The 12897-nt window shown below is 42.6% G+C and overlaps 1 protein-coding gene across 2 annotated transcripts; it reads left to right on the plus strand.

Moving 5' to 3' along the window:
• The first annotated feature begins 1343 nt into the window (after positions 1 to 1343).
• Positions 1344 to 10037, plus strand: irf10 (interferon regulatory factor 10). 2 transcript variants are annotated; one of them, XM_080763670.1, is made up of 9 exons: positions 1344 to 1414; positions 1679 to 1872; positions 2792 to 2984; positions 3786 to 4171; positions 4500 to 4557; positions 5789 to 5893; positions 6195 to 6584; positions 8030 to 8148; positions 9331 to 10037. In XM_080763670.1, the coding sequence occupies exons 2-9, from the start codon at positions 1702 to 1704 to the stop codon at positions 9433 to 9435; spliced, it is 1527 nt and encodes a 508-aa protein (XP_080619796.1). In that variant the 5' UTR covers positions 1344 to 1414; positions 1679 to 1701; the 3' UTR covers positions 9436 to 10037. The 2 variants fall into 2 exon arrangements, with proteins under 2 accessions (XP_080619796.1, XP_080619795.1); XM_080763669.1 differs by having other exon boundaries at positions 1682 to 1872.
• The last annotated feature ends 2860 nt before the right edge of the window (positions 10038 to 12897 follow it).

Genomic DNA, 12897 nt, shown 5'->3' on the forward strand with positions numbered 1-12897 from the left:
TAATCAACCTGGGGACCACCACCCTAACTAAGAATCAACCTGGGGACCACTGTTGAGTTGGGTGAGGGGATATAAAAAATAATATCAAATTTGTTCATTTGAGGTGAATTAAATCAAGCCCTTAACAGTCAGTATAATTTAACTGGCATTATGCTAGTCGTCCGGAGCTATTCCTTTCCCATGGTTGCCCTTACTCTGTTCTCTTAACCTTCCATGTTAAACTCGTAGATGGCAGACACATGCGATTGCATGATTATATGGGCACATTTGACATTTCCTAATAGACTCAACCAGTCAATCCGGTTCACTTTCCCTTGAAATTCAAACTCCCTTTCTGTGGAAGTTCTTGACATCCGACTTCCCAGTAATTGACATTGATGTCATCATACATCACCAGGTCACTTAATTAACTAGTTCATTTCCCAACTAGTGGTCGATAAAAAACATACTAAATGCATGGCCAGGGACCACATGCAATACCTTCACGGACCACCAGTGGTCCACGGACCACCAGTTGAAAACCTCTGGACTATCCCATTTACATGGGGTGTCTTGTCTTCAAATGAGAATATAGGCTACCATAAATAAGCATACAATAAATACAAATAAATAACCTTAAACCATACAAATGTTACAAGTTTCTGTGAACCACATGAACTAAGTTATATAATAAGTCCTTCACACTACATAAATAAGCAATCACGACACATCTTAATGTTTGTTTTTACTTTAGTTCAATGTTTGTTTTAAAAACGCCATTGACAATGAAGGGAAAATTTACTTGAACATGAAATAACATTAATAAAGAGAATTTAATGTTTGTTTTGCCACTGTTTGTTTTACATCACCATTATAGGCTACATAACCTAATCAACATGAGTTAGACTTTGATATGCCCCTGATCACTTCACACGGGTGTGATTTTTTCTTTCTTTCTTCTTTTATTTTTCCTAGGTGCATGCAGGGGACATTCCTACATCAGCTGATTAATACCTCGTGAGAATTATCAGACTATGCAGGTGTTGATAATTCTCTCTTTCAAGATTGCATGGAAATGAGGGGAAATTGCTAAATTAATAGCTAACATTCATCAATTTTGGTGGTATGGATTATAGCCACACGAATCAATTAGGCTACGCTATTTAATCTTTCATTTAATCTATAGCGTATTATCCAGTTTGTGTAGGCTACACAGAAGACATAACTGCCGCCCTGCAGCCTGCAATCAATCATTATCTTCCCACACTGCTGCTCGTGGTCAGAAAAGCAACAGGAAACTGAAAGCATGAACTTGAAGCTCTTTAACTTTCGCTTTCGTTTTTTAAAGCGCTTCTATATTTGCGACGTTATGCCACATTTTTACAAATGATCAGGACGTTCTTCACTATAGACTCCAACGACGGAAATTGTCTAGGTACTGTAGGCTTATACCTTTTGGACAAAATAGGCTATTATTTATAGGCTACACTTAACATTGACAATGTTTGTATAATTTATTAAAGTAGCATATAGGGAAAGTGCGCATGGCATTTTGTCATTGCTCAGAGCGTGCGGCTTAATAAATGAATTGTCATTGTGATTGTACTGTCACTGCGTGATAGTGTCACTGTTAGGACAGTGAGTCAAATAAACAGGGGCTATTTTCTTTTCTTCTTTTTGTATAGGCCTACCTGGCAAGAAGAGGTTCATTGATAAAGTGCAATGAAGATGGAAGCAAAGATGCGCCTGAGAGAATGGCTGATAGCTCAGATAGACAGTGGACAGTATGAAGGACTCTCCTGGGAGAAAGAGGACAAGACAATGTTCAGAATCCCATGGAAACATGCGTCAAAGAAGGATTACAATCAGGACGAGGATGCAGCCCTTTTCAAGGTAGTTATTTATCATTTCAACGTGTTGCATCATGAATAGGCCATAGTTTCTGGTGGTGTCCCTGTTGGGGCGCAGCTCTGTCATCTTTTTTTTTTTTAACATTAAATATTAAGTTAAAACATAGCTAAAATTGCCAGCCTACTACAACCATACATCATGCTTAAATGTGTAGGTCTACATGAAGTTATTGTCAAAACGATAGGCCTACTCTATGAGGAAGTTAATAAATCAATTTATATCATAATGAAGCCTTACACAAAATGTTGCAGTAGCCTAATGAATATGGAAAGAAAGAACAATAAAACAGATATAGATATATGCTGTATATGCTATAAGTGATGAGGAGGCCTATAGGCTAAGCCTATTGAATGTATTTAAATTACACAGAATGTAGCCTATACATTTTGCAATGGTTAAAATGTTTAACCATTGCAAAATGTAGGCTACGGTATTCTGATATCAGAATAGCGTAGCCTACATTTTGATTTTGCTACATTTTGATTTTGATACTGTATCAAATTGAAGAGTTCCTGTACAGTATGTGGTTCTCAAAGTGTAAGCCGCAGACCTCTAGTGGTCCTCGAGGAGGTTCCCCTGTCAAATGAATTAATATTATAATTATAGCATAAAATTATTTGTGATTAGCCGATCTACAAGCTCACAACGCATCGTGATGCTTTATATGCATTGCCTTGTGATCATGATTTTTAGAAAATTATAATTTTATTTTGGGGGGAGGGGGGGGGGGGGGGGGGGATGAACACAAAAGTTCTGTTATGGGGATCGCTGGCACAAAATATTTTCAAATAGGGCTCTGGAGCCACATATATACAATATATACAATTCGGGGGTCCTTGACCTTGTTTGAGAGCCGCAGCGGCTGTACTACCATGTGATCTTTGTGCTTGTCCCCCTGCAGGCCTGGGCTGTGCACAAGGGTAAGTACAGGCAGGGGAGGGACGTGGCTGACCCGACGATGTGGAAGACCCGCTTGCGCTGTGCACTGAACAAGAGCACAGACTTCCAGGAGGTGGTGGAGCGTAGCCAGCTGGACATCTCTGAGCCCTACAAGGTCTACCGCGTCCAGCCAGACACCAGCATAGTCATAACAGGTGCAGTTAAAACATCTACAGCAGACCTGAGGCCTATTATACAGACGCCTCCTATAAATCACTGAAAAATCTTGAAAGTGAACCAAAGATATGTTAAAAGGAATTGCAGATTTCACAGCGTGGCACGAATAATATTTATAATATTTATGCTTATATTAAATTAGGCCCACTGGTTTTCTAAATCAGCAAGTGTGAAAGAAGATAATGGTAAGTTTACAGTAGTGCAGTGCACCAATTTCCCATATACCGCTCTTTAACTCATGCTCATGTACTGTACAGTGTACTGTAAGCAAGTTAAAGAGCGGTATATGGGACATGTATATTATGCAGTATATAGGATATGCCTAGTGTTGCGCCCTAAATTTGTGGCACTACTGGTTGCAGACAGTCAGGTTGTAGTTAAGACGTGTGCTCCAGAAAGTGATGTCCAAACATGTGCGTAGAGTTGGTATAATGAGGATTTATTATCTGTCTCTGCAGGCCTAGTCACTGCAGCATACATATAAATAAATGCAATAAGCGTAAATGATACAAACAGCCTCCTAAACACAGTCTGAGAACTGTTTGCCTCTTGTCAGCAACACCTGCTGGTTGATTGAGACCTGATTAAATACCCTGCCAACCTTCACATTGACCACACCCCTCAGTGGACATCATTGGGCACAATTAGGAGGCTCAAATGGCGCTTACACCTAGTATGTTTGTTTATTTAGTGTACTGTGTGGCCTCCTAATACATATTAGGGCTGTCAAAAGTTTAAGTCTTATATTCTGGTTATATTCTACATGTCTTTTCTTTCAGAATTACCCAAGATAGAGAATCTGTTGGCCATCCAGGTTGGTGTGCCCAGCTCCCCTGCCAGGGGCACCCCGCACCCACAGCGACCCCCGCACTCACAGGGACCCCCGCACTCACAGGAACCCCCACACCCACAGCGACCCCCACACTCACAGCGACCCCCGCACCCACAGGGACCCCCGCACTCACAGGAACCCCCACACCCACAGGGACCCCCGCACTCACAGCGACCCCCGCACCCACAGGGACCCCCGCGCTCACAGGGACCCCCGCACTCACAGGAACCCCCACACCCACAGCGACCCCCACACTCACAGCGACCCCCGCACCCACAGGGACCCCCGCACTCACAGCGACCCCCGCACCCACAGGGACCCCCGCACTCACAGGTAACACCACACCTGACAATTGTGTGTGTGTGTGTGTGTGTGTGTGTGTGTGTGTGTGTGTGTGTGCGTGTGCGTGTGCGTGTGCGTGTGCATGCGCGTGTGTGTGTGTGTGTGTGCGTGCGAGCGAGCGAGCGCACGTGTTTGAAAGACAAACAAACAAACAAACACAATTAATACACATAAATGTTCGTTATTATAGATATATTTATTATAAAAACAGAATGGCAGATAAAGTACAGAGTACAGATCGACTTTAGATCAAATTCTGAAATAACTATATTTTTTGAAATGTTGTGTTAACATGCTTGTGTCTTTCTGTTTCCTATAGTTTCTCTGTAAGACGGAATCATTAAATGAAGATGAAAATGAAGTCCCAAATGTGAATGGTAAGGACCACAATTAAGATAAACACACTGTTGAATAAAGCTGCAATCTGGAATTTATTTAAATAGAGCATGTTAATACATTATGCTAGTACATCTGCAGTGGTTGGTATAGGCCAGCTGCTGGTGGTGTGCAATACCTCCCCATGTCCAGTACAGTGTTGCCAACTCTCCAGTGACGGAAGTAGCTAGTGGCTCCTCGAAAAGTAGCTAAAAGTCGCCAGGGGTGGGATATGCGCGCGCGTAGCGCGCGCCGCCCCTAGCGACTTTTTTGCGTCCCTAGCGACTTTTAGGCGCCCCTAGCAACGAAAATATGTAGCCAGCCCAGAAAAACATTTGTCATTTATGTGCACTTAGTTTGTATCATCTCTTCATTTGATAACACATCGTTTAAACTCATTGTAATATAAAAAAAAACATACCTCAATTCAACTAATGTTTAGAACGCTATTTTGTTCCGATCCATACAGGAATTAGAAGGTTAATACTTTATGCATCCGAGTGTGTATTTTATTTTTACTAGCAGACTATAAACTGAGCTGCCAGTGCTTCCTCCTTTCTTGCTCTGTCGAGCTCGAGGGGCGCGTTCGGAAATACCGCACCGGAGCGCACTCGCCTAGGCAGAGCAAGAAAGGAGGAAGCACTGGTACAGACAGTCTGTGCAGTGTGCACATATAATAACCGAGCCGAGGAAGCCACTGAGCCTGCTGTGACCTGTGAGCCAGACCAGACGCGCCGACCACTTTTAGTTTTGCCAATTTAGCGGAGTTGAGGCTGAGAAAAAAAAAATAATGATTTTATCTCTGGCGCATATCTGGCGCCTGTCAACACGATTTGTCCCCAATTCACCAGGGGAAAAAAGCTAGATTTCTCGCCAGAAGCTTTTCACTAATTCAGTCGCTAGGGGGGTCTGGAAAGAAGCTAAATATGACGACAAATCCGCTAAGTTGGCAACACTGGTCCAGTACTTGTACTGTGAAGTTTTTTTGGATAGCCAATGTACTGTATACATGGATAAAGTGGTTAAAATTAGTGGCTAAAATATTTAGCAGGGGACCCCCTGGAACCATCCGAATTGACCCCTGGGGGTCTCCTGACCACACTTTGAGAACCAATGCTGTATAGTAATAATGTAATCCAGCGATTCCCAACCTGTGGGCCAGGTGAGAAAAGGGTGAAAAGTTGTGGTATTGTGTCTGTATTTATGTGGAAAACGACCTCTGCTCCTGTTCAGACGCTCTCATGAGGGAGCACATGTACTGCTGGCTAGATGGAGGAAGACCGCGCCATCACAACTCTCCTCCGCGAACCTTTCTCAGCCCCACGCTGGCTATAACTGGTAAGACCCCTAATGCAGTCATTCTCAAACATTTTAATTTAAAATAATCTTCAGTTTGGTATACTTTAGGCCACAGACCCCGGCTAATATACGCCCCTCTGAGTTACAGACCCGTAAGGGCCCATTTGTTTCCAAACTATCAGTCATTCAAGGACTCCCCCAAGGACCCCTGGTGGTCCCCCTGGACCTATACATTGAGAACCATCGTGTAACCAATGCATTTAAATGTAAACAAAACAATGACCCGCTTTTCCACTGGGAGACTAGTATTGAAGGAGAATGCATGCTTGTGTCCGCACAGACTTCCGTATGCGCGTGAGGTTGTTATACCACGGCCACATCGTGACGGAGGTGTCCACCAGCAGCCCAGACGGCTGTTTCATCCTCCAGGGCTCCGTTCCGCTGGGAAACGAGAGGATATATGGGCCTTGCAGTGCCCAGCAGCTCTCCTTCCCTTCCCCAGAGGTGATGTTCCGGCTGGATCCGGGCATAACGGAGACCATGGGCCGCCTCCTGTCGCACCTGGAGCGGGGCGTTCTGCTGTGGGTCGCTCCCGATGGCGTGTTCGTCAAGAGGTTCTGTCAGGGCAGGGTTTTCTGGAGCGGGCCTCTGGCAGAGCACACCGACAGACCCAACAAACTGAACCGGGAACGGACCTGTAAGCTGCTCGATATGCCTATATTTCACAAAGGTAAGTAAAGTGCACTTTAAAAGTCTCTGGCCTTATCAGATTCGCTCCTAATAAACGCAGTTTTTAATATATCCATGTGCAAGTCAGTCATATCACTGTTGCTCTGGTTAAATTCTGAGAGTCTTGTTTGCTGAGTAAATGTTGGTTGGAGATTGTATTATGTGGTCCATGTACTCATCAAGCAGAACAGTTAAAGTCTTTATTGTCACACAAAGTGTGTGAAATTCGTTTTTGTGCATAATTCCCATCCCATTTCCATTGAAGAAAAACAAAGAAAGGGAAGAAGGAAGAAAAGGGGGGGGTTGGGGTTAAGTTAAGGAGATCAAGGAAGGAAAAGAAAGAAAACTTCGAGCGGTTTTACCACGCACAGTACAGGAAAAGGGATTATCTTCTGTGCTGGTCTTAGATATTTACAAGCTTTTGCTACAAATGGTACAACCAAAGGGTCTCTTAGCTTTTTCCCACGAAAAAACATATTTACACATGATACCTGAGATAAGATATATATAAGGTGCATAATTATATTAAGGACATTATTCAAGGTGCTAGGATATGAATTAAGGTGCAAGGAGTGCGGTGGTTCAAGGAAGAGCTAAAGTCCAAGTCAACTATTCCCTGATATAATCTCAGTAGGTTCAGGAAGACGGCCAGCCTAACGACATTGATTGTCATCAGGCCACCTAGCAAGACTCATGCCTTGCTCAGCGTTCAGTTGCCAATGCTGTGCCTCAGCTTTGTTTCGTTTGATACTCGTTTGATACTTTTGTTTTGAGCATTTGTTTAACCACTGCGCTTTAGATGGCGCCCAGTAACTACTATACTATCCACACCTGCGTGCTAGCCTGCCATACTTCATGTTATTATTAAACAACTTAGTAGCCTACACACACAGTTGTGGGATTTGGGTTGAATTAAACACTGATTGAATGTTTATTCTGGTTGAGTTCTGCTGTTTGTGTCCAAAACACACGCTCTCTAAGAGCAAAGATTTTGCATTTATTTGCATGCGTGCAAATGCTTGTGAAATCACTAATTATTCATGACGATTTGTTGTTTTGGACATGCAAGGTTTGCACTCGACAGCAAAGATTTCCCATTCACAGGTGGAGACAGCTGTGAAAGTGTTCATTAGCCTGGCTCAAATTACACTCATTTAATGTTAACGCCCTGTTATACGGCTCTGACTGTTGGAGAATGACAGAAAAACAATTGTCAAAATATTGTCACATTGCAAAGCGTTATGACCTTGATGGTCTATATCTATATCAGTGTGAACAATAGCATTGAAAGAAAAAAGACTGTGAAGATATAATGCAATTATGCAAACATTGTAAAATGCTTCGTTAAAGGCGTTACTACAGTAGATAAATGCAGAAAATGTACCATTTTGATGCCGTCAATCAGAGTCTTGTCTGTCATTTTGTCCTGTCCGTGTTCATGCACAGAGCTCCAAAACTACATTCATGGGGAGGGTTCCAGACCCCACTATGACATTGAGCTGTGCTTTGGGGAGGAGTATCCAGACCCCAACATCCCCAAATGTAGAAAGCTCATCGTGGTAGAGGTACGTAATGACGCTTCAGCAACCAGGTGTATATATTTCCATATAGAGGAATAATAATAAAATATGTAATAATAATAAAATATCACCCAATAGGATGATTAAACACCTCAGCTCCGCCTCAGAGTTTAATCATTCTGAAGGGAGTTATTTCTCAACAACTACCACAGCTACTTAATAGATACCGGTATATGAATAAATTTACCCAAAAGTAACAACAAAACAAAGTATTTCCTTGCTTACGGTAATTAAAGTATTCTATAAGTAACACGGTCACCTTGGAAAACAAGGAAGTGTTGATCAAATAGAATCAATTTCCGGTTACTGCTTTGTTTATTTCTCGCTTCAAATGTTTTCAAAAACATTCTTGAGAGCAGCGTTTAGTTATAATTTATGCACGATATTGTGTGTTTGTTTACATGGCTGTCATGTTGGATTCAGCTCAGACAGGTGTTCCGCCTCTGGGGCTTTGATTAGACAGTGGTCTGTTATTGAGGTGTCATCCCCAAACCCTATACGGCTTGTGCAAGGCAAGGACGCACTGTGATTGGCCAGTGGCTATACTTTGAGTGGCAGTCGGGGCAAACGGCCTCGCCAGAACATGATTTAGGCTACCATTCTGTGCCTATCGGGTGAGTCGGCTCAATAGAACTTCGTCAACATTCGTCACGGCAACTCGCTTGCTTAAGCTCGCTCGGTGGTGCCTCACGTGGCGCACGTTTGCTTGAGACGGCGCGCCTCCGTTGCGGTCCAAAACTATTCTTTATCGACCAAAGAAACTGTCCGCAGTTGTTGTATAGGCAAGAGGCACATCCGCGTTGTCCACAGAAGTGGGGCGTGGTTATAAGCACAAGCCGTGTAGAATTTAGAATGTTATTGAGCGGAGCGGTCATTATTCAGAAATAACACACAGCTGAATTCAGTGATTGACCAATGAGAATCAAGCATTCAACCAAGCCGTGTAATAAAGATGATGTATTATTGACCCATTATTCCCAAATGTATTATTCTTGTTATGGTTTGTCCTCTTACAGTATAGTTTACACCAAAATGTCATTAAATGATAAATGTTTGTCTTCCCCATAAAACAGTATATTCTTAATGAATTCTTCATGCATCACCAGGAGAGGGCGCCATAATCATACTCAATGCTTTTTGTGCATTCCCTTGGTGGCTTGTGAGCAGGTGGTGCCCTTGTTCGCTGTAGAACTGCTGCAGAGATTCCACAGAGGAGAGAGTGAGGAGAAGCTGCAAGCTCACACCCTCAACGCAGATAGAGAGGAGGTGTAGGAGCAGCCAGGGTATGTGAGGGGATGGATGTCATCACCACCACCACCACTATATTTGTGTTCTCCCAACAGCATGTACTCGGGTGGGAACCTCATTATTTCCGAAAACGCTACTTTTCACGATTCAAATTAAGAGAAAAGAGAAAATAGCAGATCTACGTGCTGCGTTTTGAGCTTGCTATTTTTGCTTTGTTTGTGTGATGCTGTAGAATGACAAAGTAGGGCATTAATTTACAAAAAAAAATCATGAAAAGTCTCAAATAATGGAAATAAGAGATTTCTATCCTAAAGCAATGATAATGTACATGACAGAAGTTTCTTCTTTGAGCATGTATACATTTAGTAAAGGAAATGTAAATGTAAATTACAGTGTTGTAGCCATGATTCAAATAATTATTTTACTGGATGCCATATAACTAGACTATATGATAATCATACAAATATAATCATGCTTTAATATTGTTAAAGCATGATTATATAATTAAATAATGGCATAACAATATTTTTCTTGATTTATGTTGACAAAGAGTAGGCTATATTCACAATATTTAATATTTTTTGTAACCTAAATAAAGTACATAGCCTTCTATGCAGAGAATAAAGTCACACCTCAAATTAAATCTATAAAGCCGTTTCTTCCTTTTATTTCTAGCGAACATCATATAATAACAGATTCACAATTTTAAAAATATACATTTTTATAGCTATAACATTGACAAAGAAAAAAAAATCAACGAGTAAGGTTTTTGTTTTTTGAAAATTCAAGAAACAAAACAAACAAAAAACAAAATCACTAAAGTGAGAGAGTGTGCTGAATCAGAGGAGATAATACCCGTATCAGAGTTTTAAAATACTTTCATCGTTTTCCCTGCTTTCGAACATATACAGTACGTAAAAAAAAAAAGAAGAAGAAGAAACAGAAAACGGGAACAGAAGCGTTCGGTGCACAGGGGTCAAGAGGATTCACAAAGCATCATGTTTCCAACGTGTTATTAGCACCATTTCTCTTCTAGTCATTCAGCTTTTAATGGAAAAACACCGTAAGTGTGGAGGCGAGAGAGAGAGAGAGAGAGAGAGAGAGAGAGAGCTGACACAGACCCTGTCTGTGTGGGCGGGGATTGTCCGTTATACGCAGGTTTCATTTTAGTGTTCTTCCCTTTTCGCAGAGATAATGTTAAGAACATATTGAAGGCCATAATGCCTTGAAGAACAGAAAACTTTGGACATGATGACCCCCCCACACACCCCCCCCCCCCCCCCCCACCCACCCCCAGTGAGGATGAGAATAAAAAAAGGCTTTTTTTTTACATTCACCTTGCCTACCCGTGACCGACACGTCGGTCAGAAGCAAGAAAAGAAAAACCGGAAACGCGTTGCAAAAATCGACAGTTTGCATTAAAATCTGTTTAGCATATTTACTGTATATATAACATCTGTAATGTAATATATATATATATTAAATATATATATTTATAGTCAATATGTGTGTGTGTGTGTGTGTGTGTGTGTGTGTGTGTGTGTGTGTGTGTGTGTGTGTGTGTACTGTGTACTTCTTCAATAGAGTTTACTATCATAACACTGATTGAAATCATTACCCTGCAGAAAAAACACTGTCAGTATAGGCGTGTGGGACGAGCATTAAAAAAGAAAGAAAAAAGTGACCACGTACGACTACGACGTACAAGTGCTTGATTGTCTCACTAAATGTCTCAGTGTCTCCTGGGAGACCATCTCCATCCTGCTGCTGCTGATGATCCTTAGCTGGGAGGGACAGGAACGCAAAAGAAAAGAGAATAAAATGTAATTAAAAAATAATAGGGATAAGAACGAGATGCATGCCTGATTTATATAGTTCGCAGCATCGCCACAGAAATAGCTGATGCGTGTGCTTGTAGATCGGCTATTTTGGGGAAAGAAAGAAAAAGAAAAGAAACAGAAGAAGAAGAGGAGGAGGTGTAAAAGCCTGATTCATATACTTCCACCGTACTGCGGCGCCACCTGCCGATAATAGCCGATCTATACCGTTACGAGCTCGTAGAGTAGATCGTCTCTGTCGGGTGGAAACCTCATATGACCAAAACACTTTCAAAAGGGTAGCAAAAGGGCCCGAGCGCCGGGCGGCTGGCGTAGCTGTCTGGGCACCGTGGCTGGTAATCCAGTCTGGCAGTGTGCTGCGGGTTCGACTCCCGATCCCGACAGACTTTACTGCGTGTCACCCCCCCCTCCCCCATCTCTCTCCCCATTTCCGGTCAGCCTACCTTCATCTATCCCTCCATCAATAAAAAGGAAAAAGGCGAAAGCAAAAAAAAAATCTTTTAAAAAAAGGGTAGCAAAAGTAAGCAAATCGACAAGCTCAAAAACGTGTCGCTTTGCACCGCGCTTCGAGCTTGTGGATCTCTTGTTGCTTTTGTGTGACACTGTAGTATGATCAATAAGGGCATTAATGTACGACCAAAAACACAAAAAGTTTAAATATGGAGATAAGAGGTTTCTGCCCAACAGCAACGAGATACTGTATAGGCTTGTAGATCGGCTATAATTGGCCAAAGCGCCCCGCGGTGCACCGGAGATCTAAATGAAGCGTGGGGAGGACTCAGCTGGGGTCGTGCAGTGGGCTGGGCAGCAGTGTGCATGGTGGACACCCGTACAGTTTGACATTTATATTTATATGATATATAAGGTTTCCTTCCCTGCAACCCTGCCTTTAGGTCTCTCCATTGTATATCTTGGTGGGTGCAACAGAGACAAGGAGGGTGTGTTTGTGCTTTGTGTGTGTGTGTGTGTGTGTGTGTGTGTGTGTGTGTGTGTGTGTGTGTGTGTGTGTGTGTGTGTGTGTGTGTGTGCATGTGTGTGCGCACGCTTGCGCACATGCGTGCGTGTGTGTGTGTGTGTGTGTGCGTGTGCGTGTGTGTGTGTATGTATACGTGCGTGCGTGCATATACTTGTGTTGCTGTACTTGTAAAGCCCAAGCCACACGAAAGGGTCGCGTCGGGTCGCGACAAAACATTTTTTAAGGTAAACCACACGATGCAACTCATTGAGTTGCATCGGTGTGGTTGACCTTAAACAACGTTTTGTCCTGACCCTTTGGTGTGGTGTGGGCTCTAGGGTCAAATGTCCCAACAAGTATAATAGAATTTGAGAAATAGAGTGACGTGAGGCCAATTTCCCTGGTCCTTGCTCTATAAATATTTAATTTAGTTTAGGGTAACAAATTAGGGAAACATTCAGATTGGGGTTAGGGTTGGAGTTTAGCCTGAGATAATTGTGTAGTTGCTCTGCAGTGTCGTGCAGTGAAAATGTTCGGTGCACGGCTCCTAAAATGAAGATGTCCTCACAAGTATAGTAATACACGCACGCGTGTGTGTGTGTGTGTGTGTGTGTGTGTGTGTGTGTGTGTGTGTGTGTGTGTGTCTGTGTGTGTCTGTGTGTGTGTGTGTGTGTGTGTGTGTGTGTGTGTGTG

The sequence above is a fragment of the Protomyctophum bolini genome (assembly GCF_963924005.1).
Source record: "Protomyctophum bolini genome assembly, chromosome: 5".
Classification (NCBI taxonomy): domain Eukaryota; kingdom Metazoa; phylum Chordata; class Actinopteri; order Myctophiformes; family Myctophidae; genus Protomyctophum; species Protomyctophum bolini.